The sequence below is a fragment of the Rhinatrema bivittatum genome, chromosome 13 (genome assembly GCF_901001135.1).
Source record: "Rhinatrema bivittatum chromosome 13, aRhiBiv1.1, whole genome shotgun sequence".
Taxonomy (NCBI): domain Eukaryota; kingdom Metazoa; phylum Chordata; class Amphibia; order Gymnophiona; family Rhinatrematidae; genus Rhinatrema; species Rhinatrema bivittatum.
The window spans coordinates 7817994-7845349 of NC_042627.1; the positions used below are offsets into that span (position 1 = coordinate 7817994).

General features: G+C 47.2%; 1 protein-coding gene across 1 annotated transcript in view; it reads left to right on the top strand.

Annotated features, from left to right (window-relative positions):
• The window catches only part of SLC43A1 (solute carrier family 43 member 1), an 80015-nt gene extending 53042 nt beyond the window's left edge, over positions 1 to 26973 (top strand). The window contains 10 exon segments of the mRNA XM_029574976.1: positions 3155 to 3214; positions 3216 to 3248; positions 3423 to 3556; positions 3962 to 4134; positions 13442 to 13588; positions 15213 to 15351; positions 15761 to 15902; positions 15997 to 16070; positions 16508 to 16631; positions 24797 to 26973. Coding sequence (XP_029430836.1) covers positions 3155 to 3214; positions 3216 to 3248; positions 3423 to 3556; positions 3962 to 4134; positions 13442 to 13588; positions 15213 to 15351; positions 15761 to 15902; positions 15997 to 16070; positions 16508 to 16631; positions 24797 to 24991 — 1221 coding nt within the window. The 3' untranslated portion in view covers positions 24992 to 26973.
• Positions 26974 to 27356: the final 383 nt, after the last annotated feature.

Below are 27356 nucleotides of genomic sequence, written 5' to 3' on the forward strand. Positions count from 1 at the left end.
TCCGCGTTGTTTGCGGTATCGGATGTTCACCAGACGGCCCTGGTTGCCTCTCTCCTCTCCAGCTCCAGGCTCCCCTATTGAAGACATTTTGATGACATTGAAGACATCAAGGGTAATACGACACTTGCCCATGACGCTGCTTCAATCCATACGTGGCAGGAATGCCGATCCAGCCAAGTAGCTCGCATGCTGACACGGTGTCCAGGCCCCACCATGCCCCTGCTCCTTCCAGACCTTGCTGAGGCACGCGCACAAAGCGTATGCCTATGTTTAAGGGTTCAGCAGGGGAAACCCAAACCTAGAACCTACCAATGACCTCACCCGCTCCTACTACTTAAGGCAGCTTCTGACTTGCAGTGTGTGATGCCTAGCATTCTCCTACTATTTAAGGCAGCCTCTGTCTTGCAGTGTGTGTTGCCTAGTATTCCTAGTTCCTGTGTCCTACATTCCTGTTTCTTTATCCAGCCTTGCCTTGTCCAACCTTGCTTTTTCTAGTCTGCCTCGTCCAGCCTTGCCTCTCTAGCCTTGTCTAGTCCAACCTTCCTCGTTCAACCTTACCTTGTCTTACCCATTTCATCCACTATCTTCTGTGTGACTTTGTACATCCTTGTTCTGACTCTCTGGATTTTGACCTTTTGCTTGGACCTTACCACAATTGCCTGCCGCCTGGACCTGACCATTCTTGTTAGGGCAAGGTCGGTGCATGTGGCTATCTCTAACTCCTATTAGTCTGCTGCCTGCTCTGACCCTGGAATACATTTGGACTCTAGTTCTCTTCACTACCCTAGGGACCTGCCTGCCGGCCGCCAGAACCCAAGAACTCAACTTGCAGGGAAGGCGGCTGGTATAGGTGAAGCTCCTCCACTTAAGTCTATAGGATTTTCTAGTGAAGGCTTTCTAGAAGCCACCAGGACCTGAGACACATCTTCTGAAAGATCAAGTGGTTGCAAAACTAACCTCTCAACATCCAGGATGTAGGCAACAGGGCCTGGAGGTTGGGATGTCTCAACCTGCCTCGATCTTGCATGATGAGATCTGGGGAAGTCTCCAGACTGATCTGTCTCTGAGTGGACAACTCCCACAGGAGTGGAAACCAGACCTGTCTCAGCCAGTAGGGGGCTATGAGGATCATAGTCTCTTTGTCCTTGCGAAGCTTCAAGAAAGTCTTCGCTACTAAGGGAACTGGAGGATACACATAAAGAAGATCTTTACCCTAATGCTGGGTGAGGGCATCTGAGGAGGTTGAATTGTCGTCTGTTCTATAAAGGGAGCAGAACCGAGGTACCTTTCTGTTGTAAGGAGATGCGAAGAGATCAATCAATGTCTGGGCTTCCCCAGAAGCAGAAGATCTGATCCGCAACCCCTTGGTCCAGAGACCACTTGTGGAGTCTGAAGGCATGACTCTGTCTGTCCACTAACACATTCTCCGCTTCGGACAGGTACATAGCCCTGAACACCATCCCGTAGGACAGAGACCATGATTAGATCTGGCCACTTCCTGACACAGGAGGTATGACCCTGTACCTCCCTGTTTGTTGACGTACCAAAACACCTCTTGGTTGTCTGTTTGAATCAGGACAACTTTGTTGGAAAGCCGATCTGTAAAAGTCCATGGCACTTACCTGATCACCTGGAACTCCAGAAAATTGATTTGGCAATAGCGTTCCTGGGCAGACCAGAGATCTTGCGTGCTGAGCCCACCTACAAGAGCTTCCCAGCCTAAGGTGGATGCATCCATGGTTAGGACAATTTTGGAAGGAGGACTCTTGAAAGTGATACCCTGTTCCAGATTCGAAAGTACCCGCCACCAAGATAAGGAGTCCCAAAAAAGGCGAGGTGACTCTGATGCAATCCTGGTGGTTCTGTGTGGCCTGGCGCCACTGCGACCTCAGAGTCCATTGGGCTTTGTGCATGTACAATGTGCCAAGGGAGTGATGTGAATGGTTGCGGCCATATGGCCGAACAACCTCAACGTGGTTGGGGGAGAGGGAAGAGGGAGGGACTTGAATAGAACAGGCTGTTCTGCGGGCCCTGGTTTCGGGGGGGGGGGGGGGGCTTGGAAATGCTGCCTCCGCTGTTGTTCAAGACACAAAATTAGGGTGAAAATCAGTTGAAACCAAATTTCATCTCTGGAAAAATCTGGGAATTTATGGGTGAAAATTGTTTTAAACTGAAAATGAAGGTCCCTACCTATGACTTAACCACACCAGTCTTTTATTAATATTATTATTATTATTATTATTATGACCTAGTGGTTTCTTCCTGCTCCTTTGGGCTTCCATCCCAGTCAGATCCAGGGCTAAGATTTGGCTCCATGAGGCTTCATTCGCAGATACCTGAGGATGCAATTAACCTAGGCCAATCATTGCAGTGATAGTCCTTGGCCAGGAGCCGTGTTCTAGGGCTGCCCATGGACTCCTGAAATCATGGCCCCTAAATCTAGCCATTAGACGTCACCTCCCCAGCCCCAGCTGACCTGGGGAGCGGACACCCTCCCCCCCGAGCTAGGAATGGAACCCAGGTTCTTCTGCGTGGCAGTGCCCAGGATCTTGCTGGAAAACCTGGAAAAGAGAGAGAACCCATTAGGACAATTGTGACGGAGTCTTTTATCCCCCAAAGTTTCTTTGACACCTGCAGTTTAAACTAATACATTGGTGGCTTTCTTTCCTGGTGGCCTTGCCCGTGGACACTTTGGTGAGGCGGCAGTGAGGAGATGGCTATTTTGCACGCTTTGTGCATTTAGGAAAAATAAAATTGTTAAACTGCTTACGGTTTGCTGTCAGACTAGAAGTCTTCTAGTCCCGTCCCCCCCCTTTTATGGATCCTAAATCCTGTGACTCTGAAAGATAAGAGTCAAAAGCAGGTGGAAGCCCGGAAGCGTGAGACTCTGTCATCCTTTCCTGCATAGATTCTGGCCTGGTGCCTGCTCCGTATGTACCTGAATACAGTACCTGAATGTAAACTGGTGTGATATCTCAATTGAGATCAAATGTCGGTATATAAAATAATAATAAATAATAAATAATCCAGGGAAAAGTTCCTTATGGACCTTTCTGAAAAAGGCGGGTTATGCATTCAACAGATATATCTTTTTAAAATCTGTATCCGTGCTGCCATATCTTTCTTTTTCTCTCCTCCCCTATTGCACCTGCAGCTACCGAACATGTTTGGGAACCTGCGCTCCACCTTCATGGCGCTGATGATCGGATCTTACTGCCTCCTCGGCCGTCGCGTTCCCTGGAGTGAAGGTAATTGCTCGAGTCACTAGCAGGAAGGCTAGTGGTAGCCGTAGCTGCAGGCCCGGTCTCATCCGCACCCTGTTTTCTGTCCTCGTCTGCCTTACCCCATCTGTGCCTGCTCGTGCTCTCTCTCCCTTTGCAGCAGGGAATAACCCAGTTTTGGTCTCTCTGGTTTGCTCACAGCTAATTTACGATGCTGGAGTTTCCTTTGTCGCTATCATGCTGGCCTGGTCTGGTTTTGCCTGCCTCATTTTCCTGAACTGTCTTATTAATTGGCCAAAGGAATCCTTCCCAGCACCAGAGGAAACAAACTACATGTGAGTGGATGGGGGGGAGGTGGGAGGTGATGAGGGAGGTGGAGGGTCAGGAGGAGAACGTGATGGAAGAGCACTAACTGTGCACGGATGGTGTAGGAGCATTGGCTGTGGGGGGAGGATGGTGTAGGCCTGCTGGGTGTTGGGAAGAGGACAGAGAGAGAGAGTGCGTGTGTGTGTGTGTGTGTGTGTGGGATGGTGTGGAAGGGTGGGGGTGGGGGTGAGGTGAGGCTGCGGAAGAACGGATAAGGGTGCTGGTGGGGAGGGGAAGAGAGAATGTAAGAGAGCTGGCGGTGGTAGGGGGGCTGCTGTAGGGGCACTGGTTGTGGGGAGGGGGGAGGGCACGGCTGGCTGTGGTGTGTGTAACTTTGATGTGAACAGGTTGTGTCCTTTTTCATTGTTTTACAGTAAGAAGATTAAACTGAGTGGTCTGGCTTTGGACCACAAAGTGACCGGTGACCGATTCTATACCCATGTGACCACTGTAGGTCAAAGGTTAAGTCAGAAGAGGGCGTCTCTGGACGAGGGGAAGGAGTTCTATCCGTCCACAGAGGATGCGCAGCAAAAGTCTCCTCCTGATCGTATGTCCCAGCTCTGGGGGTAGGGGAGAGAGTCTGAGCGCTGATGGCAGAGGTTCACTCGTTGACTGTGCACCTTATTCAACAGAGATCAGTTTTCCATAGGCTCTGAATAGGGAGAAGTCCTTTTTGAATATGGCTCTGTGTGTGAGTGTGGTGATGGGGTGCAAGGAGCGGCATCGCTGGTTATTATTGTGGTAATTTACACAACTATAAGGATTTTTAATAAGTACAAATCAAAATTCTCAATTCAGTTATGTCTTTGAGTGATAGGTTCCTCTCCTCTCTGCCTGTCTTCTGAGTTTTCCTTTTATGCAGAGTGTTTGTCCATGGCAGGCTGTGTATCAGGATCTGTCGGGCCTTATCCTTAAGTTAAACTTATACAGTGTAACTTTTGTAGGGTAGGTTGTGGGATTCTTTTTATGGACTCTGCATAGTCCTCCTGCAGCTCTGGTCTTCCGGCTCCATCAGAATCAGGGCTGGCATTTGGCCCCCCTTGACAGCTATCTGGGGATTTATCCTTATTTTATATCCCCTCCCAATTCACTCAGCACAGTCACTGCAGCGATAGTCCTTGGCCGGGAGCCATGCACCCGGCTCCCACTGCAATCCCGCAGTCATGGGCCTAAGTCCAGTTACTGGGTATTGCTGGGCTTGTGAACGCCCGGAGATCCCAGAATCCGGCTCCGTTCCCTCTGCATGGGGTAATGCACAGCACTGCCACCGATCCACAAGGTAGGCCTGGTTCATCCTAATAGAAACTGGGCTGGCCCTAGCCTATATGGCTCTCTGCGCAGGAGGTGGAAGATTTCAGGAGGGGATTCCCCTCCTCTCTCCAACCTTCTATCTACAGCCCTCCCCTCACCTCGCTTCATTAGCCCCGGAGCTGGCACAGATCTTCAGGCTGCAGCAATAGGAAATAAATCAGGATGGGACCTGTGAGCAGACAAGCACTTTGCAGGCCCTGTAGTGGTCCCTCCTCCTCCTCCATGGGCTTCCTGTTACCCAGGAAATCTGTACGAACGGCAGGGCTAATCCCCCCCCCCCCCCCATTGCTGTGGCACTCCCCTGAATATCCCCTGTTCTCTAGCCCTGAATCTTTATTTTTTGTGCCTGGTTAAATGGTGCCCTGTACAGCTCCACAGGTTGCACAACTCCAAAGCTGGCCTTGAACATGAAGTGGTACAGAGAGTAACTCGCTTCTCAGGGACAGTGAGGGGAGCAGGCATTTTATCTGGAATATATTGCAAGCTTTTTATTCTTAAAAGATCATTATGCCTATCCTGCTGTAGACGTTTTGAAAGCACTTGCCACAAGTATTAATACACTGCGTCAAGTAGAAATGTTACTTCAAAGCCCAACTTGGAAAGTAACCATCTTCTAATTGCCTGGCCTGCAGTTCCTTGGGAGCAGCTGTGATCAGAAGAATATCACAAATTACATCGCATAATGTGATGTCAGATTGTTCCATGCCGAGTGTTAGATTATTTATTTGAAACTTTTTATATACCGATGTTCATAAACATATCACATTGTAAATTAAATTAAATGGCACCTATTGTGCACCAGGCAGCAGAGAGTGGTTTGTTTGTTTTTTTTAAGATTGCTGCTGAGAATTAATGAGTGGAGAAAGCATGGCTTTCCCGTACAGATGTGTATAGAAGGATGAGCTTGCATTACATACTGTTCTCTCCTTCACATTCTTTCACAATTCTCTTGAGATGTATAATTTATATGAATTAAGTGGATTCTGATATTGGATGATGGGATCTTGACTGCTTTATGAGTAGAACATTGGTAAATCTTATATTCTAATTTCTATACTGGGTCGGATCAAAGGTCCATAAAGCCCAGCGTCCTGTTTCCAGCGGTGGCCAACCCAGGTCACAGGAACCCAGCAGAATCCCAAAACGTTAGATAGATTCCATGCTGCATATCCCAGGGATAAGCAATGGATTTCCCCTTGTCCCCCTTAATGGTTTATGACTTTTCTTCCAGCAACTTGTCCAAATCCTTTTTTTTTTTTTTTTTTTAAATCCAGCGACACACCTTTTACCACATCCTCCAGCAATGAATTAATAATGCATTGAGTAAAAAAAACTGAAATATTGGGATTGAATGTTCGGAGTGAAATCATTAATGCAGAGTTCTCCTTTTTGTTGGGCATCTAAGGCAATTAAATATCTGGGAATTTATATTTCAGGGAACTTAGAAAACTTTGTATTATCTTAATTTTGACCCCCTACTGAAGAAGCTCAAACAAGACCTAATAAGGTGGTCCCCATATTCCATTTCGTGGATGGGTTGTATGGCTTCATTCAAAATGAATGTTTTTTATTTTTGTTAGAAATGCTGCCTATTAAAATTCCAAATACCTTTTTTTTTCCCTCCCTAAATGATATGCTATCACGATTTATTTGGAAAGAGAAAGAGGCCAAGGAACTCTCGTAACACATTTTGTTCCAAAGGGTCAAGGGAGGTTTAATTTGCCAGATTTTAAATTTTATCAAAAAGCATTACAGCTAAAAAAAATATATATATTTTATGGCATTTGAATTCATTAGATAAACAATGGGTATCAGTGGAAACAGCTTGGGTTGGAGGTTGTCACCTTGGAAATCCAGCGAAGCTTCGTCATGAACCACCAGGGTTCCACCCTTTTATTGCACCTGTTTTACCTTCTTTACAGACCGCTAGGGTTTCTTCATCTCTGTCAAGCTTCTCACCCTTTTGGAATAATCCAGATTTCCCTGATCGCTTTAACGCATTTCTCTAAATGGAATAACCTGAGAATTAAATATGGTGGGGGGAGATTAAGACTTTACATCAATGGCAGGGTTCTGGGGCAGGGGATGCCCTTCCAGTTTTCCCAGTATTTACAGAGAGAAGGCTTTTTGACTCACCCAACAGTAAAAAAAAAAGTCTCTGTGGTCGGAAATTGACTGCATTTGAGCAATTGGGCCACTGCCCCTTATCGGGGCCGAGGTCTTATTTCTAAGCTCTATAAATTATCTGGAACGAGTGATGCCCTGCAGAGGATCAGACCTGGTGACTCAGAACCTCTCAGATGAACGGTGGGGGCACAGTTTTTCTTGATTATCAGCCAGGAGTCTGGTTATAACATTTTGTATCGCTGGTATTGCGCTCCTCAAAGACTACGAAAAATGAGGTTTATCGGAACGTGAAGCTTGCTGGTGGGAGTGCGGAGGAACTGGTACCTTTGTTTTTTTCCCAGGGGATACATACTGGAATTGAGTACTAGATCCTTTTCCTCAACCCGTGGTCCCTCACAAAAACGGGGTGTGGGGGCCTTGAAAGATGCCTTTCAATGCTATCCTTTGCCAGCTACTTGATTTTATTTCCTTTTTTTTTTTTTATTTACCGGTAATACAATTCATAGACCGCGTTCATGAGTTGGACCATTCAGAGCAGTTTACAATCTGCTTATCTTACGCTGGGCCAAGCTGCAAACGTAGGGTGGGAAGAAGAGATGGGTGAGGGGACGGGCAAGCTCACCACGTTCAACGATGTTCTGCAGCCTCTGCCTCCCACAGGAAAGGGATGGGGATTTATTTTATAGAAAATACTTGTAAAATACTGACCCAATGCCTCTGGTTCTCAAGCTCGTCGGAGAGAGTTCCGTTATCTTCCGGTGCGCTCTGTTTGATGACTTTCTGTCCGTTGTATGAAGATTTTATTTTGCTCCCAGATCTTTCCCATAATTCTTTCCAACATTCCAAAGACTGGAAAGCATAAAGGGAACGCTCTGAACGTGAGCCCTTCTCCTGTCGGGAACGCAGCGAGCCCTTCTCCTGTCGAACGCTCTGAAAGCGAGCCGTTCTCCTGTCGGTAACGCTCTGAACACGAGCCGTTCTCCTGTCGGTAACGCTCTGAACGCGAGCCGTTCTCCTGTCTGTAGGGTGAGCACTGGAATTCTCTACATGCAGCTTGGAAATGTTGCAGAATGTGTTTCATAGGGAGGTGCTGGGATTCAAGCTACAAATTCACTCACTTAGACGTATTTGAGTCTTTTCGTCATCTGTAAATATAAAAGCTTTTAAAACATATTTATTTTGGAAACACATAAAAAACAAAAAGAAGAAAGGAACATTTTATTTATTTATTTATTTTATATACCAACATTGGATCTGAAATATCACATCGGTTTACATTCAGGTACTGTAGGCATTATAAAGTAATGGTTGATCCTTTGCAGAATTCACCATCTACCGCTACATTACCTGAATGCAATCCACTTTGAAATGCCTGAAAGGCAGAACATAAGTCAGATAAATAACAATAATCTCCTGAACCTCAGATAATACTGATCACTGTCCCAATGGGGTTCTTCATTACGTAGGCAGATTGGTGAGGTAAGCAGTCACATTCTTGGCATGCAGGGCTTGCATGACACATCTTGCCTTGCACAGATGTTTCTTTTTAAGCTTCTGTTGGCCGAGAGGAGGAGCACCAGCTTGACTTGCCGGGATAAGTGAATGAGTATGCAGACTGGCATCCCAGTCCCATCTGCCACGTGGGAACAGGTGGCGCTGCCTGCATGGTCTGTGCCAAGTCAGAAGAGATCAGCGGAGGTGGCTTGCTCCTGAGTCTCCCCCTGCAGCTAACTCCCTCTTTTCCGACTCCCTTTGCACGTTCCAAATCTTGCGCAATGCCATTTGCCACTTGCATCACACTGCTCCCGACGACTGAAGAGTCCAGCGGCAAAAGCTTCACGGGTTTTTCCAGGGCAGCCTGACTCCTGGCAGTGGAAGGGCAGCATTGCACTTATTACTGGCGTCTGTTGAAAAGTACGCACAGCATACATCAAACATAAAGTAGCAAACAGGTGACACAGTGAACACTTCTAGGCAGTAAGATCACAAGTTGTGTCCGAGTCCATCGGCCCACGCAGCCTGTCTGATCTCTAGGAAATACCGCGCAGATCCTAGAAAGAGGAGATCCGTTTCTGGTTGCCAAATCTCAGGGATAGGCGATGGCTTTCCTTAAGTCTTTTTGCACTAATAATTGTTTATGGACTTTTCTTCCAGGAACTTGGCCAAATCCCTTTTAATCCCAGCTCTGCTAGGCGTCTTCACCACATCCTCCGGCAACAAATTTCACAGCTTAATTGCATAATGAGTGGATAAAAAACTTTCTTCAGTTTGTTTTAAAACTGCTACTAGTTAGGTTCATTGAGCTTTCCCTAGTCTTTGAGCTATTTGAAAGGGTAAATAACCATGATTTTATAAACCTCTCTCAGAAGAGCCCTAACCTCTTTAATCCTTCCTCATCAGGGAGCTGTTCCATCCTCTTATCATTTTGGTCACCCTTCTCTAGACCTTTTCCGGTTCTAGTTTATCTTTTTCGAAGTGGGGAACCAGAATTATCTGTTAATAATTTGGATTTACTGCCCGCCTTTTTGAATACAGAATTCGCCCAAAGTGGTTTACAGTGTTGTTGGAATGTTACAGGCAAAGAAATGGAAAATGCAGCTTCACAGTACGAGTTGTAAGCCATTTAGGAAAGCAGCAAAAATCACATTCTAACTAGGCAATAAGAAAGGTGTGCCTTGGCGCTAACGTCAACAGGTCAATACCACGTTTACATGTACACAGAACATTAATGAAAGTCACCAGCTTTGTTTTCCTTTCCTTTACGAATATTCTGTGACTGTTTGCCTTTCTGTAACTGCAGGGCTGCCACTAAAGCTTCAGTCGGTCCCTTCTCATTATCATTAAGTCCCATCGGTTGCTGAGAGAGACGGGAGTTAGGGACATTTAATGAGGTATTTGATAAGGTGGAAAGGGACAGTGTCCTGCTGCAGGGAGATAAATGACTGAACAACAAGGCCCAGAGAAATCAGGTGACTCTTCTCGGGCTTCTGGCCCATGTTTGCAGGGACTCCTCTCCAGCTTCTCCCTCCCCCTAGAGTGGAATCTCAGCCTACAGCCCCCATGTCACTCCCCTCCACCAGAGTACAGGGGCATTTACTTCAGATTCCCCATCTAAGAACCGGGGCTCGCCTTTAAAGCAGCCTCTGTCTAACTTTAACTTGGCAGCTCTGTTGCTACAAGCAGGGTTGCCAGATGCCAAACATTTTTAGAGTCCAGTCAGTCGCCAAATCTAGCCCAAAACTCAAAAGTGGCAAAAACAATTTTTATTATGCAGCACTGTACACAATTTCCTGCGTTGCATGCACATTTTTGGGGGGGAGGGAGTGGCGAGGCAGTCGGGCAGAGGGTGGTCTGGATTGGGGGGGGGAGGGAGAGGTCAGGCAGCGAGGAGCCCAGATCATGTGGAGGAAAGAGGCAGCAAGGGCAGTCAGATAAGTCGGGTGGTCCGGATCGCCCAGGGAGGGAGTGAGTGGCTCCGATCACAGGAACAGGGGGGGGGCGGCGAGGCAGTCTGGCAGTGAGTGGTCCAGATTGTGGCGGGAACGGCAGTGAATGTGGTTGGGCAAGTGGTCCTGATTGCGAGGGTGGGGAGCGGTGGCAAGGCGGGTGGGCAGCGAGCGGTCCGTCTCTTGGGTAGGAGCGGCCCGAGGTGGTCGGGTAGCGCCTGATCTGTTGGGGGATGGGAGCCAGGTGATCCGGCAGCCGGTGGTCGGTTCATGAGGGGTGCGCTAGGCGGTCGGGCAGTGAGCGAGTGGTCCGTTTTAGTGAATTTGGGGGGGAAGGCGCAAAGTGTTTGGGCACCAAGTGGTTTGGTTCATGGCGGGGGATGCGGGGGATTGGTGAGGCGATCGGGCAGTGAGCGGTCTGGACACGTCGAATGAGTGCGCCGATTCGCGGGGAGGGAGGCAGTTGCAGGGCCAGCGTATCCCGATAGGAGAACTAGGCAGTTGCCTAGGGCGTTGGCCATGCGGGGCCGCGAGTGGAGCCCATCCCACTCGCAGCCGAGAGGAGTAGAAACGCAGCAGGCAGCAAGGAGAGCCTATCCTGCTTGCAGCCAGGAGAAACCGTCTCGGCGGGCCACGAGCAGCTCCTCGGTGTGTGTGTGTGAGAGGGATTGTGTGTACGAGAGAGCAATGGTGTTAGTGAGAGGGAAGGGTGCGTGAGTGAATGAGACAAGGAACCTAAGTGTGTAAGGGGGGGTCTATCTGAATGAATGAGGTCGGGGCCGGAGCCAGGGCCTGGACTGGGCTGGGAGAGGGGGCAGGCACAAGGCAGATTTGCCTAGGGTGCCTAATATCCTTGCCCTGGGCAGTTGGGCGGTGAGAGGCCTGGATCGTGCAGAGGGAGGCGGTCGGAGAGTGAATGCTCAGTATCTGGAGGAGGGAGCCGGGCAGCGACTCTCTGCGCATGCGCGCCCGTGACATCGTGCCTCCACCTGTGAGTCTCGAGGACTGGCGGTGGCAGTGAGGGGGGGTATTATTGCAGGGACGGTGGGGGAGGTGGGGGAGTCATCCTTTGCTGACCAGACCCCACTCTTATGCTTTCTGCTCCCACACCCATGTAAAAAATACAAGCACGGGGGCAAAAGACACCCGCACTCAAGCTTGTTCTCACGCCTTTTGCGCCCTGCTGTCACCTCCTGACCCCCGTGCAGTAACCTGTGACACATTAGTGAAAGGCAAGCACTTCTGGCTTTAAAGCTGTATGCCCCGTCCGCTCTGCTCCTCTTCCTTCAAAACATGCAAAAAAAAAAAAAAAAGCCCAATATCTTGCACCCAAAAAACAAATTTCCCGCACATGCTCACAAAATGTAGCCCCATTGAGCATGAAAACTGCCCATCTGGCAACACTGGTGCTGCCTTAGCATCTATGCATGGGGACTGAAGGCTCCTGAGAGCCAAATAACTGTCAGGACAGCTGACATCTCCATATTATTCTCACAGTTTTCATGACATAATAGGTCCTCGAGTGATCTTTTCAAATCTCTCAAAGAGCATTTAATTAAAAGAAAACCATGTTCTCTCCATACTGCTCAGTATTGCAAAAATACACACAGCAAGCAGTGTGGCTCGCCCACTCTATTACAAATATAAATATCTTTTATTTCTGAAATCTTTAAACTGTTGTGCTATAGTTATTGAGCCCCTGGGAGCAGCCATGTTTGCAGTAGAATCACAAATGACCTCCTGTTCAATGTGATCTGATTGGCTCATTTTGTGTCATTTGTGATGACATAACTAATATGAGCCAATCAGATCCAGTTTGATAACTTATGCCTCTCTTGCTAATAGAGATTCTTCCAGAGGTTCAGAGGAACTGTTTTAAAAAATTTCACAAAGTATGATATATTTAGGGATCTTCGTTTTCATTTTATTTTTCTTAGAATTTCAATGTTGTAACAAAAAAAAAATCATTGGGAAAATAAGTTTTGTTATAATATACAGGAGGAAAATCATTGGAAAAGTTATTTTTCCTCCGATTTTATTTTTTGTTATAACATTGAAACTACAATATGGAACAACCGCCCAACGCCTGTTGTAAATTCAATGTAAATATCCTATACAGGCCACTCACTTATCTTTACCCAGCTCACTAATCACCTTTATCAGAATGAATCACCTTTTTAGAGAAAGTACAAACTTTTATTCATTACACAAATATTGTCCTAAAAAGGTTCCAACAAGCTTTTTTTAATTGTTTCGGTTTTTTAAACAGATCCTAATGAGGCTTTACAAGTTTTAATGAGGCTTTGCAAGTCTTTTAGTTCACCCAAAATCCAGAGGAGTGCTGTTTACAGTGCCAATCAGTTTGTCTTTAATGCAGCAATATGTTTGTTTTTAGTGGAGCATAACACAAGGGCAGCGAGGCAATTGAGTTGTCTTATGTTTCTTGTTGTTTGTTAATAATTTTGTGATTCTATAGTGTTTTTTAGTTACTTTACTCTGTATGGATTTTATGATTATGAATACCTTTTGTAAAACATTTAGGATTGTACATAGGTGGTATATAAATTTAGTAAATAGCAGAATTCAAGAAAGCCTAAGATAAGCACCGAGGATCCTTAGCAGTGTGGAAGTGAAGATAAAGCCAGACAGCAGGTAGGGTCTGTAGTATTGCAAGAGGAAAAGATAATGGGGCAGAGATTGGATGGACCTAGAAGTCCTTATTGTCTGTTTTTGTGATTGGCTCTTACTTGTGACGCAGTAATGAAAGCACTCTGTGATTGGCTCTTACTTGTGACGCAGTAATGAAAGCGCTCTGTGATTGGCTCTTACTTGTGACGCAGTAATGAAAGCACTCTGTGATTGGCTCTTACTTGTGACGCAGTAATGAAAGCGCTCTGTGATTGGCTCTTACTTGGGGGGGTTGGTGGTAAAAGCACTCTGTAAGTGATCATATTTTCTTCTGTTTTCTAGAAGCGATCCCATTTCGTCGCAGCGTCTGCTCCCCCATCTTCCTCTGGAGTCTTGTCACCATGGGCATGACTCAGTTGAGGGTCATCTTCTACATGGCTGCTATGAACAAGATGCTGGAGTTCCAAATGGAGGGAGACAAGCAGAATGGTGAGAGGGAGAGGAGGAGGAGAGGAGCATGTGGAGAGAGAGTGGAGGCTAGGGGAGAGGAGCAGCAGGGTGAGGGAAGGATTGGAAGGGAGTGCAGCGAGAAAGGAAGAGAGGATTATGGTGAGAGGGAGAGGAGGAGGAGAGGAGCATGTGGAGAGAGAGTGGAGGCTAGGGGAGAGGAGCAGCAGGGTGAGGGAAGGATTGGAAGGGAGTGCAGCGAGAAAGGAAGAGAGGATTATGGTGAGAGGGAGAGGAGGAGGAGAGGAGCATGTGGAGAGAGAGTGGAGGCTAGGGGAGAGGAGCAGCAGGGTGAGGGAAGGACTGGAAAGGGAGTGCAGCGGGAAAGGAAGAGAGGATTATGGTGAGAGGAGTAGTGGAGGCAGGGACAGTGGAGGAAGGGAGCATAGTGAGAGGAGAAGGAAAATAAGAGAGGAAAGATACTGAAAAAAGGGACGGGGACAGGAGGCAGGATATAAACTTGTAATAAATGAAATGAAAAAAGAGATGCGACAAGAAATTGAGTGATGAACAGGAAAGGCACAGGAGGTGAAGAGACAGGACTGCATTTAAAATAATTTTTGGTCTGCACTCATCACAAATGTTTGAGGTGGAGTACAAAAATGAAACATTCATAATTAAAAACAAAATAGGATAACATAATTAGAGAAAAACGCGCCAGCAGATTAATATGTTTCCCTTCACTTCATTCCTGGCATCGTTTCACTGCAACTTACATTACACAGCTGGAATCCCACTAAACGCTTGTGAAAGCAGCCACAAAGATTTAGGACAAGCGTTTGCAGGATTTCTGGTAAAGAATTCCAAAATATGGGGCCTGCTACAGAGAACGCCTTTCCTCTCTGCTGGGGTCAAGATGGGCTCTTTTTGCAGATGGGACCTCCAGCAGATTTTTTTTGTTAGCAGATCGTAAAGCGCATGTGGCTTTATAAATGCACAAAAGCGCATTAGTTCAAGAGCAGTATTGCTGTGCAATGGGGTAGGAAAGAGAGCTGATGACTTGTATTGCAATTGCCATTTAATTGGGAACCAGAGCAAGAAGGCAAGGACCGGAGTAATGCGGCGATGCATCCGTGCGCCTGGCTGCGGAAATCCGGTCTGTTGTAAGGCTTGCATGAGACATTTACAGCAGCACCGTCCCTGAAGTACAGTTCTAAATTATTGTGGCTCGAAGAGGTGTCATTTATAGAAAGCTGATTTAATAATAACTGATTTTATCTAAGAATGAAATGGAATTACACCTAAATTTCGTACACTCTGGGCAATGGGAATTCTATGACCATCGATTTCAAAGGCCGGTGAAATTGGTATGTAAGGGACAATCAGTTCTTTACTGATCTGAACACTTTAGAAATCCTTCTCCCATGTTTTCAGAGTTGTACTTAAGCCTCTTCCTTCAACTCCTTGGGAAAAAAAAAAAGCAAAGAGAAAAATGAGTCCACAGGTAAGGAAAACGATGACGTGAAACAGGGCTATGCTATAGATTCCTCCTGTCCTGAGGCAATAATAATTCTCTCTGGGCTATTTTTCCAGTCTTGGTGATCCGTGAAATGTGATGAGTTTGTGGGTTCCCTGCTGCTGTAACGTGGCTCTTTCTCATTGGCAGTCAGCTTCTATTCCTCCATATTTGGAGTGCTGCAGCTCCTCTGCCTCTTCAGCTGCCCCTTCATTGGCTACGTTATGGACTGGCGCATGAAGGAATGTGTGGATGGACCAGCAGACGCGTACACTGATGGACACATTGGGTGAGAATGGCCTCCGCCTACAGACAGAGTACGGCCCTGGTGGGCTTGGGTGAGGCTCCCACTGCGATCAGAGGCTGAGAGCGCACTGATGCATGAATCTCACAGTGCTCAGAGGTTGGAAGTGAGTCCTGGCAGTAGTGCACAGGCGTGTGAATCCTGTTTTTTTGCTCAGAGGCTGGGTGTGTGAATCCTGCCATGATGGCACTGATGTGCAGATCTCATTATGTTCCAAGGCTGAAGTGCAGCCTGGCATTAAGGTACAGGTGAATAAATCCAGCTGTGTTCAGAAGCTTGGCGTGTGAACCCTGGCGTGAGTTCACGGTGCTGAGTGAATCCTGGCACTGCCGTGATAATGCGTGGATCCCGTGGCCCTTAGAGTGGAACCGGTACTTTTTTCTTTTTATCACAGAGACAGCTCTGCAAAAAAGCCGAAGAAGCTACGTGACAGGAAGATTCAGAAACTGACCAACGCTCTGAGGGCTTTCGTCTTCACCAACCTGCTGCTGGTGGGCTTTGGCATCACCTGCATGATCAACAACCTTCCACTGCAGGTGATTTGCTTTCCCTGCTTTCTCGGGGCACCAGGGGCTTTAGATGAAGGGGGTTCAGTTGGTTTTCTCACTCTTGTCTCATGTTCCTTCACAGTTTCTGACGTTCGTCTTGCACACACTGGTCCGTGGCTTCTTCCACTCGGCTTGTGGTGGTCTCTATGCGGCTGTGTGAGTTTGTCCAGCTCTTTAAGCAATTATGATTTCCTGACACGGAGGGATTTTGCAGAATGAACTGCAAAACCCCTCCGTGTCAGGACTTCTCGACTATCCTGGCCAGAGGCAGGAAGTGTGGATTTCAGTCCCTTCTCTTCCCCACTTTCTGCACACTGTGACTGTCCACCGTGGCCTGTTAGTGTCATTAATGCAGTATGTACTGTCTATACAGGCACAGTGATCTCTGCACCTGTGGTAGCGCCAGTGATTATATATTGGTGTGGTGGTCAGAAGTGCAGAAGACTGGCAGGAGTGTCACTGGCCGTGCAGGCATTTATTATGGGCAAAAGCCTCTGGCTCTGAAGACTGTTCTTTTTTTTTTTTTTATTAGATTTTGTGACAATTTTATTTTGCTATCTTCTCATTTTCCAATGTGCTGCTTTGATTGACAGCTATCCATCCAATCACTTTGGGACCCTGACTGGGCTGCAGTCTCTCATTAGTGCAGTGTTCGCACTCCTCCAGCATCCTCTCTTCATGGCAATGGTGGAACCACTGCACGGTGACGCCTTCTGGGTAAGAAGAGGGTTACTGGGCCTGCTGAAAATAAACTGATGGAGGGCCGGGGGGAGGCAGACGTTACTATGGAGGCAGAGCAGGGAGGTCCCCGGTTAGGGGCTCAGTGCAACTTTTTCCATGGAAGCAAAATAAGCGAAACTCTCAAAGGGCAATTCCCAAAAGCTATTGCCACAGCTAAAGAGTAACTTATTCTCGTAAACTGGCTGTTTGCCCTCTTCCAATGCTGCTAAAAACTTGCATCGTTCCATGGTGCCCGCACTTTTGGCCGCATTCACAGGAGGCGTTTTGGGCTGGGGGGAGAAAAGGATGTGGCGTGGGTGGCATTTTCAGCTCTGCGTGCACACTTTTTCCAGCAAAAGCTCAGCCACAGAAAAAGCAGATGCAAGGATCTGTCGGTGCTTCGTGGCTGGGAAATGCACAAGCACTTTCCCTTTCAAAACGGGTGCAGAGCCTGTGGGTGAAACGCACGCGTGGTCTTTAGGGAAGTCTGCGGCAGGGAAAGCTGAGGCCAGCAGGAAGCCCCGCTCTGGCTCAGCCACTCCTGTTTCCGTCCCTTGGATCTACGGACCACCTACTTCATATTTTTGTCATGAAACTGAAACTATATTCACTCAAGTTCTTAGGACTGCAGACAGGTCGGGTTTTCAGGATATCCTTAATGAATACGCCCATAATCGGATTTGCATAGAATGGAAGGCACTGTGCATGCAAATCTATCTCGTGCATATTTATTAGGGATATCCTGAAAACCTGACCTGTTTGTGGCCCTCAAGGGCTGGGCGTGAATGCCGCTGGCCTAGACGCAGAGCTCAGCCTGCCCTGGACCTTGTTGGTAGCCCTCATGGTAAGCGTTTTGCAATGAGGGGGAGTTCCCGGATGCTTGTCTTGTTTCTTCCTCCTGCTGATTCTATAGAAATACAATTCCCTGAGAACAAGGAGGAGGAAAATCCCGAGTGGGGTGACGTCATAGGCAGCAGCCTGGCTCAGAGACGGTTCTAGAAGCTAAGGAAGGCTTAGAGTGTTCTCCCTGAGCAAGCACAAAAAGCCCCACCCTAACAGCAGATGGTAATCTGTTCCAGAGCCTTATCACAAAGGCCGTGCAAGCCTGCTTCCCTCCTAAAATATCTTTATTTTCTTTTGATTGGTGAGAAACTGCAAGAGGACCTTCTAAACTGGGAGACTGGGCATGGAAATTGCAAATAAGATGTAATATGGACAAGTGCAAAGTGATGCTCTTGGGGAAGAGTAACCCAAACTATAGGTACACAAGGCAAGGTTCCCCCATTAGGAGTCACCATTCAGGAAAAGGAGCCAGGCGTTATTGTTGATAATTGGTTGGCTGCTGCTGCACTCGGAGCAGAAGATTTCAAGAAAGCAAATAGAATGCGAGGGATTATTAGGAAAGAAATGGAGAATAAAACAGAGAATATCATAATGCCTCTGTATCACTCCATGGTGCATCCTCATCTTGTGTTCATATATCATACACAAACAGAATGCTGGGGATTATTAGGAAAGGAATGGAGAATAAAACAGAGAATATCATAATGCCTCTGTATCACTCCATGGTGCATCCTCATCTTGTGTTCATATATCATACACAAACAGAATGCTGGGGATTATTAGGAAAGGAATGGAGAATAAAACAGAGAATATCATAATGTCTCTGTATCACTCCATGGTGCATCCTCATCTTGTGTTCATATATCATACACACACAGAATGCTGGGGATTATTAGGAAAGGAATGGAGAATAAAACAGAGAATATCATAATGTCTCTGTATCACTCCATGGTGCATCCTCATCTTGTGTTCATATATCATACACAAACAGAATGCTGGGGATTATTAGGAAAGGAATGGAGAATAAAACAGAGAATATCATAATGTCTCTGTATCACTCCATGGTGCATCCTCATCTTGTGTTCATATATCATACACAAACAGAATGCTGGGGAATTATTAGGAAAGGAATGGAGAATAAAACAGAGAATATCATAATGCCTCTGTATCACTCCATGGTGCATCCTCATCTTGTGTTCATATATCATACACAAACAGAATGCTGGGGATTATTAGGAAAGTGATGGAGAATAAAACAGAGAATATCATAATGTCTCTGTATCACTCCATGGTGCATCCTCATCTTGTGTTCATATATCATACACAAACAGAATGCTGGGGATTATTAGGAAAGGAATGGAGAATAAAACAGAGAATATCATAATGTCTCTGTATCACTCCATGGTGCATCCTCATCTTGTGTTCATATATCATACACAAACAGAATGCTGGGAATTATTAGGAAAGGAATGGAGAATAAACAGAGAATATCATAATGCCTCTGTATCACTCCATGGTGCATCCTCATCTTGTGTTCATATATCATACACAAACAGAATGCTGGGGATTATTAGGGAAGGAATGGAGAATAAAACAGAGCATATCATAATGCCTCTGTATCACTCCATGGTGCATCCTCATCTTGTGTTCATATATCATACACAAACAGAATGCTGGGGATTATTAGGAAAGGAATGGAGAATAAAACAGAGAATATCATAATGTCTCTGTATCACTCCATGGTGCATCCTCATCTTGTGTTCATATATCATACACACACAGAATGCTGGGGATTATTAGGGAAGGAATGGAGAATAAAACAGAGCATATCATAATGCCTCTGTATCACTCCATGGTGCATCCTCATCTTGTGTTCATATATCATACACAAACAGAATGCTGGGGATTATTAGGAAAGTGATGGAGAATAAAACAGAGCATATCATAATGCCTCTGTATCGCTCCATGGTGCGACCTCATCTTGAGTATTTTGGTCACCACATCTCAAAAATGATATAGCAGAATTGAAAAAGATACAGAGAAGGGCAACCAAAATGATAAAGGGGATGGAACGATTCCCTTGTGAGGAAAGGCTAAAGAGGTTAGGACTAGTCAGCTTAGAGAAGAGACAGCTAAGGGGATATGATAGAGATTTATTAAATGAGTGGAATAGAATGAGTAAATTAAAAAAAAAACGAGCTGTTTTCACGGCGGCTGACTGACAGTCTTCAGTGCTGAGGTAAGGAGAGGTGCAGGAGGGACCGGGTCTTTTAAGACCTGCTGGGGAAGCTGTCAGCAGTGTTCCCCGGGGCTCCGGGTCATTTTCTGAGGGCAAGGGTGAGTTTTTCTCCGTGTGCCTCGTTTACTCGCCGTTTACCCTGCTGGGGGCCTTGTGATTTCACTGTAGACAGGCTCCTTTCCCGCGGCACGGCTGCGCGTGTTGGTTTTTTTTCCCTCCTCAGCCGGTAGTCTCTTAGCCCGCAGCACGAAAAGTTTGTTTTTTCTGGTCCTGCCTGACTGAAATTTTCTCCGCGTCGCGGCTCTGAGCGTTTCTTTTTTTTTTATTCGCGCCCTTTTATATTTCATTTCAGACTATCGGCGCGCTGCTGCGGATGGGACCGAAAACAGAATCGCAGGCCTGCCGCGCGTGTGGGTCTCGCGACCTCCTTATGAGCAGCCTGTTCCCCGGGGTTAGAGGGCTCTTCAGGGCTTCTTACCTCCTCCCTCGGGGCGGGAAAGTCTGTCTCGGCTTCGCGGGAAGAGGATTCTCCGCCTGTTCTAGCCCCGGTGAAGGAAGACCTCACCGGGGGAAACTGATGATATCACCCCAGCCGACTCTTCAGTGGGAGAGGGGGACCTGGAGGGTTTTTCCCAGAATTTGTCCTCCTTATGCACCAGGCTTTCCTGGCAAGGAAACGCACGGCAGTAAAGCAGCCCGGTCTCCTGGGGGCAGGTTCAGACCCGCCTGAGAAAAGAGGTCGGGGCACGGACCCTTGTCAGCACATCTCTGATCAGGCTCACCCCACAGGGGATTCTCCCCAGGGTACGGGAGATCCAATCCCGGGGTCTGGGGTGATGCCGGCTTTTGGGGTAGTAGGGGCGGCAGACCCGGATCCGTGGCCGGATCCGGCTGATGTGGATACTGATGATCCGGATGAGCCCGATGACCCTCCTGCGGAGGGGGATGACCTCAGCATGGTGCGTTTGTTCAAGCGGGATGAGAAGCGAGAAACTCCCCTTTTCAAACCGCGGCCATCACTGTCCTCAGGGTTTCCATACAAAAGCAAGGAACCCGAAGGCAACTGTTCACCTTCTGCAGATCGAGGATGGGCCGAAACGTGCCCTCCTTCTTGGGGACCACAAAGCACACGGAGTACCGACCTCGTCCCTGTTGAGCCTCCGGAACTGGGACAATAGCTTTGAGCTCGAGAAGATTGTCCAGTGACAGCCACCATGAAGACTGGCTCTGGATTCCGGAAGTAGAGGCATTGGTAGATGGAATTGCTCCAACACTGGGCTCCAGTGAGACAAAAGCGCACGCTGTAAAGGTCTTAAGTGAACAAACACCCTAAGGAACCAAGTCCAAGGTTGAAGCCATGGAGCCCGGGACCTGAAGATGACGCCACACTGTGGGATTGTTCCTTCGAAGAAGGGAATGTATTTGTTCCTGCAACTTCCCTATTCGGTCCGCCGCTAGAAATACTTTGCCCAGCAAGGTATCGAATTGTGCTCAGAGATAAATCAACTTCTGAGTGGGCTCCAAGTGACTCTTCTGCACATTAATTACCCAACCTAAGGATCGCAATGTGAACATCACCATGTGCACTGATCTCTCGCAGTCCTCCCGAGACTTCGCGCGAATCAACCAGTCGTCCAGGTACGGGTGGACCAAGATTCCCTCCTGACGAAGGAAGGCCACCTCCACCATCACCTTGGTGAACGTGCGAGGAGCTGTTGCGAGACCAAATGGGAGTGCTCGAAATTTGAAGTGTCATCCCAAGACCTTGAACCACAGAAACCTCTGCGGTGATAGTATGTAACGATCTGAAGTCGGCGAAACAATGTGACAAGGTGATAGCTAAAGCCAGAAGAATACTGGGCTGCATAGAGAGAGGAATCTCGAGTAAGAAAAGGGAAGTGCAGTTGGTATAGCTGTGTTTAAAAAAGGATTGGACAAGTTCTTGGAGGAGAAGTCCATTACCTGCTATTAAGTTCACTTAGAGAATAGCCACTGCCATTAACAATGGTTACATGGAATAGACTTAGTTTTTGGGTACTTGCCAGGTTCTTATGGCCTGGGTTGGCCACTGTTGGAAACAGGATGCTGGGCTTGATGGACCCTTGGTCTGACCCAGTATGGCATTTTCTTATGTTCTTATCCCTTTGTACAGGTCCTTGGTGAGGCCTCACCTGGAGTACTGTGCTCAGTTCTGGAGACTGTATCTCCGAATGGACAGAGACAGGATGGAGGCGGTCCAGAGAAGGGCGACCACAAAGGTGGAGGCTCTTCATCAAATGACTTATGAGGAAAGATTGAAGAATCTAAATATGTACACCCTGGAGGAAAGGAGGAGCAGGGGTGATATGATACAGACTTTCAGACACTTGAAAGGTTTTAATGATCCAAAGTCAATGACAAACCTTTTCCGTTGGAAAAAAATCAGCAGAACCAGGGGTCACGATTTAAAACTCCAGGGAGGAAGACTCAGAACCAATGTCAGGAAGTATTTCTTCATGGAGAGGGTGGTGGATGCCTGGAACGCCCTTCCAGAGGAAGTGGTGAAGACCAAAACTGTGAAGGATTTCAAAGGGGCGTGGGATAAATACTGTGGATCCATAAAGTCTAGAGGATGTGAATGAAGAGAAGAGGCGTGGGGGTGGCTTGCGGGAATGATGGCTACTACCTGGAGATTAATACCCTTATTCAACAAACATACACACGGTTAATGTGACTCCAACATTGCTCTATGCTTCAACGGCAAGAGGAAATGTGGAAAAAAGGATTTGCATTCACAAAAAAGCGGGGGAGTAGCTTGCTTGTTACGGCGGTTACTACCCCAATCCAAATAAGTCTGATACTTCACTTTCAATGCATATCCAGTGTAGCTCTCTGCTTCTACAGCAGGGGGCAAAGAGGAAAAGAGGATTTATATTCAGGCAACAACCAACCAGGACTGAATTACTTAGTCCAGGTAAACAAATAAGCATGGGAGTAGCTTGCTTATTATGGCGGTTACTACCCCTAACCAATTAAGCTAGATACTTCACTTAGATGCAGCTCCAGCACTGCTCTCTACATCAATGGCAGGGGTGGAAGGAAACTAGAACCAAAAAGTTACTAATAAGGGCCAAGAGTAACATAAGTATGAGAAAAAAAAAAGTGTGAAAGCTTGCTGGGCTGACTGGATGGGCCGTTTTGTCTTCTGCCGTCATTTCTATGTTTTCTATAAGTCATTTCCACCCTCCTACAGGCGAGACGTCCAGCCACCTCTATGGCCTATGTGAGAGTTTGGAAGCTTTTTGAGACGTGTCGTCAGCGTTCCTGTGTCCCTTTAGTGGTGCATGTTCCTCGGGTGCTTGACTTTCTGCAACAGGGCCTCGCTAAGGGCTTGGCATTCAGTTCCCTTCGTGTACAATTGCAGCTCTAGGTGCTTTGCGGGGAAACTTTGAGGGCTGTTCGCTGGCAGCGCATCCGGATATTGCTCGGTTTCTTAAGGGGGTGAAACATTTACTCCCTCCCATCTGTTCGGTGTGTCCGGATTGGAGTTTGAATTTAGTCCTGCGAGTTCTATGTGGCGCTCTTTCCGAGCCTCTTCGTGGAGTTTCCCTGAAAGATCTGTCTTTGAAACCCGGTGTTTTTGGTGGCCATTTGCTCGGCCCTTCAGATCTCAAGTGTTGCAGGCGCTGTCTTGTCGGGATCCTTTTCTTCAGATTTACGACGATCGGGTATCGTTATGTATGGTTCCGTCCTTTGTCCCTAAGGTGGTTTCAGCCTTTCACGTCAATCAAACTGTGGAGCTTCCGGGGTTCCCTGACTGGTCCTGGGAGTCTTCTCAGAACAGAGACCTTCATCTTTTGGCTGTGTGGCGCGCCTTATTGCGTTATCTGGAAGTTACCAATGACTTCAGACTTTCTGATCATTTGTTCGTTCTGTTTAGTGGCCCAAAGAAGGGGGAGAAAGCGTCAAAGGCGACCATTTCTCGGTGGATTAAGGAAGCCATTTGCGCGGCATACGTAGCCCGAGGGCGTCAGGTGCCTTTGGGTTTCAGAGCTCATTCCACTAGGGCTCAGGCTACCTCCTGGGCAGAGAGTGTCAGTTACTGACGCCTCAGGAGATCTGTGGGGCGGCGGTGTGGGCGTCTATTCACACTTTTACGAAACATTACCGATTGGACGTTAAGGCTTCTGATGAGCCGTCCTTCGGGGAGAGTGTGCTTCGTGCGGGTCTTTCGGGTTCCCGCCCAGTGTAGGGTGGCTTGGGTACATCCCACTTTACTGGACTGATCTGGGTATGTTCAGGAAATGAGAATTGGTTCTTACCTGCTAATTTTCGTTCCTGTAATACCACAGATCAGTCCAGGGGCCCACCCCTTTCTTCAGATACCGAAAGACTGTCTTAGTCAGAACCTGCTTAAGTTTTTCTATTGCTGAAGCTCCTTTTTTTTTCAGATATGATTCATGGAGCAGTTTTTAGCAGTTGTTCAGTCTGGTTTTTGCCAGCGACGAAGTGGTAGTCCGGAAATTTGGTTGAGTGCTACCCTCCGTTATTTAGTTCTGTTAGCATGGGCTTGGGTACAGGTCAATACTGAGGGACTGCAGGTGGCCCAGAGTTCTAATTGTTCTCTGTCTCCACCTGCTGGTAGGGATACACAACCCACTTTTCTGGACTGATCTGTGGTATTACAGGAACAAAAATTAGCAGGTAAGAATCCATGTTCATTTATTAATCCTCTTTTAAGATGAGTATCTTTATAGGCAAACTTTTAAAATATTAAGAATGAGGTGTGAAGTAGAGGTTAGACTCGCATTGAGCTGCAAACTGGAGGTTCTACTTGCATTCCCTTCACCAGCACTCAATTTGTGACCTGAGAAAGTCATTCAACCTCTGGGCACCCAACGTGTGACACCCCCCGAACAAGTCACTGAGCCTCCCACTACTCCCTGTGTGAGTTTGAGCAAGGAAGATATCCTTAGCTAGAACAAGATAACTGGGTGGCTTAATCAGTCCTGATCTGCTGGCATCTGCTATGTTTCACAGTGTGTGGTACTGCTCAAGCAGGATAGCTGACAGCTTCCCTTCTTCCCCCTTCTCTCTCCAGGTGAATTTAGGTCTGCTCATTTTCTCCCTGGCGGGCTTTCTTCTCCCGATATACCTGTTTTACTTCCGACATCGCTTAATCCAGGAGAAGAAGAGCCGGGAGAAGGCAGCAGAGCCAGCCGACGGTGCCCACATCAAACTGCACGAAGGCAATGCCACAACCAATGGAGATCTGAGCAAAGACGCCACAGCATAGAGCCCGATGGGGACAAACTCCCTCTCTGCCCTGACGTCGCACAGGGCGCAAGCAGAGGCCAAAGAGCAAACAGTTTCATATTTTTGTACTTGTAAAATATGAAGATGAGTTATATTTTACAATATTTAATAACGTTTCACAACGTTCTGTGATTGACTTGGATAGCTGAGAAGGGAGGAGCAGAACTTCCCCAGGCAGGGGTGATTGTCCGTAATCTGGCATTGCAGCCAAAGTGCCTCTCCCTAGTAGGGCCCAAGCTCAGGACGTTAGAGGTTAGGACTGTATTACCCGCCACCTTTCTCCTCTCAGGAATTTTGGTCTGCCCCTTTCATCCCCCATCCCCCACACTTCCTTGTATTCCTGTGGCTCCTCTGACGATTGCTGTCCCAGGTTCCTCTGGTAAGGTGGTAGCAATCGAACCTTCAGATGGAATTTCCTTTGCTTCCAAGGTATTAAGCGTTTAACAACCCTGAGACTGAAAAATGGGCAGCATGCTATTAAGATTTTTTTTTTCAGGGTTAGGCTGCGTGAAAAGTGCCATTTTATGCTGACATGTTACTGTGATGCACAAACCTTTCCGATTACCAGTGCCTTCTAGCTCAGCTTGCCGGGTATAATCCCTTTTTCTTCCAAGGTCAGTTACTGCCTAGAGAGAGTGGATGGTGAAGCTTAGGATGTGTTCCTTCTGTTACTGGCATTATCATTGGACAGTCGGTTTTAGGTCTTCACCAATGAAAGGACATATCCCGAGTTTCATATTTTATTCTTTGTGCAGTAAATAAGTAAAAAAAAGATTAATTTTGAATGAAATCCAGCTCTAAGATAGAAGTCAGAGGGCAGCTGCACACACACACACACTCCTCACATGCTTTTAACATCATGGAGTTTGCTTTGGTTGCAGTTTTAACTTCACTTCATTCAGAACCTTCCCTAATTGGGCTAAAGGTGCCATGAGCCTTCCTGGGCAGCTTCCTGGGATTCTCCCCAGTGTTTAACACCCTCTTGTCTAGCCAGGGCCGACCCTAGGGCAGTTGGGGGGAAGGCCCACCTTTCACAGTCTTATTCTGCTGCTGCATCCTCCTCCTCTGCCGGCTTCAGTCTTAATTTGGAACTGTGTGGGACCAATGGATCCCACGAGACTCCAGGACCCTGCGTGGTTCGGACTTCAAAGCCCCGTCGAGGAGGCGGCCGCAGGTAAGGAGCAAGGTTCTGACTCCACCTGTGGGCAGCGGGGACTGTAGCTGGGGACGCCAGTAGCATGGGATCCCCTAGACGAGGCAGGGCTTAGGGTGGGTCACTTCCATCTCCCTGCCTCCCCGAGGACAGCCCCAGGGCCTAGCCCAGCAAGTGTGCTCAGGCGGAGAGGCACAAATCACGGTTCCCCTTGGAGCTCTGTAAAAGTGCAGCTGGACAGCCACCAGGTGGTGCTGTTGTGTGATACCTGGGACCCCCGAACTGCCTCCATAGCGGGTCCAAGAAACAGAAGCCAGGCCTGGGAATGGAACTCACGCCTTCCGTGCCATCGGGCCTGCACCCCCCGTTCAGTTTCTTTAGCACTACCACAGGCTACACTACATTTCAGCTGATTTTATTACAGCACATTTCAAATGTGGCCTGGACCAATTCTTATTATATTTATTTGTAAATAGTATTACACATTTCTGCAATACTGCCTATCATTATTGATTTGTGGGGGGGAAAGTAAAAACTTAATTCCTGAGACAGTGGAGAGAGTAAGCTGACAGCAGAGCCTCGGGTCTTTTTAACTCGCTTGCTGGGCTGAGGTTGAGCAGGAGGCACTGCAGGCAGGAGTGAAAGTTGCTGGGCTGAGCCTGAGAATGCACCCAGAGCAAAGAGGTGCCAGGAAAAATAGTGGAAAGTGTTCTAAGTATCAAAATCACAGAACATATAGAAAGACCTGGTTTAATGGAACAAAGTCAGCATGGCTTTACCCAAGGTACGCTCTGCCTCACAAATCTGCTTCACTTTTTTGAAGGAGTTAATAAACATGTGGATAAAGGTAAACCGGTAGATGTAGTGTACTTGGATTTTCAGAAGGCGTTTGACAAAGTTCCTCATGAGAGGCTTCTAGGAAAAGTAAAGAGTCATGGGATAGGTGGCGATGTCCTTTCGTGGATTGCAAACTGGCTAAAAGACAGGAAACAGAGAGTAGGATTAAATGGGCAATTTTCTCAGTGGAAGGGAGTGGACAGTGGAGTGCCTCAGGGATCTGTATTGGGACCCTTACTTTTCAATATATTTATAAATGATCTGGAAAGAAATACGACAAGTGAGGTAATCAAATTTGCAGATGATACAAAATGAATCACAGTAATTAAATCACAAGCAGATTGTGATAAATTGC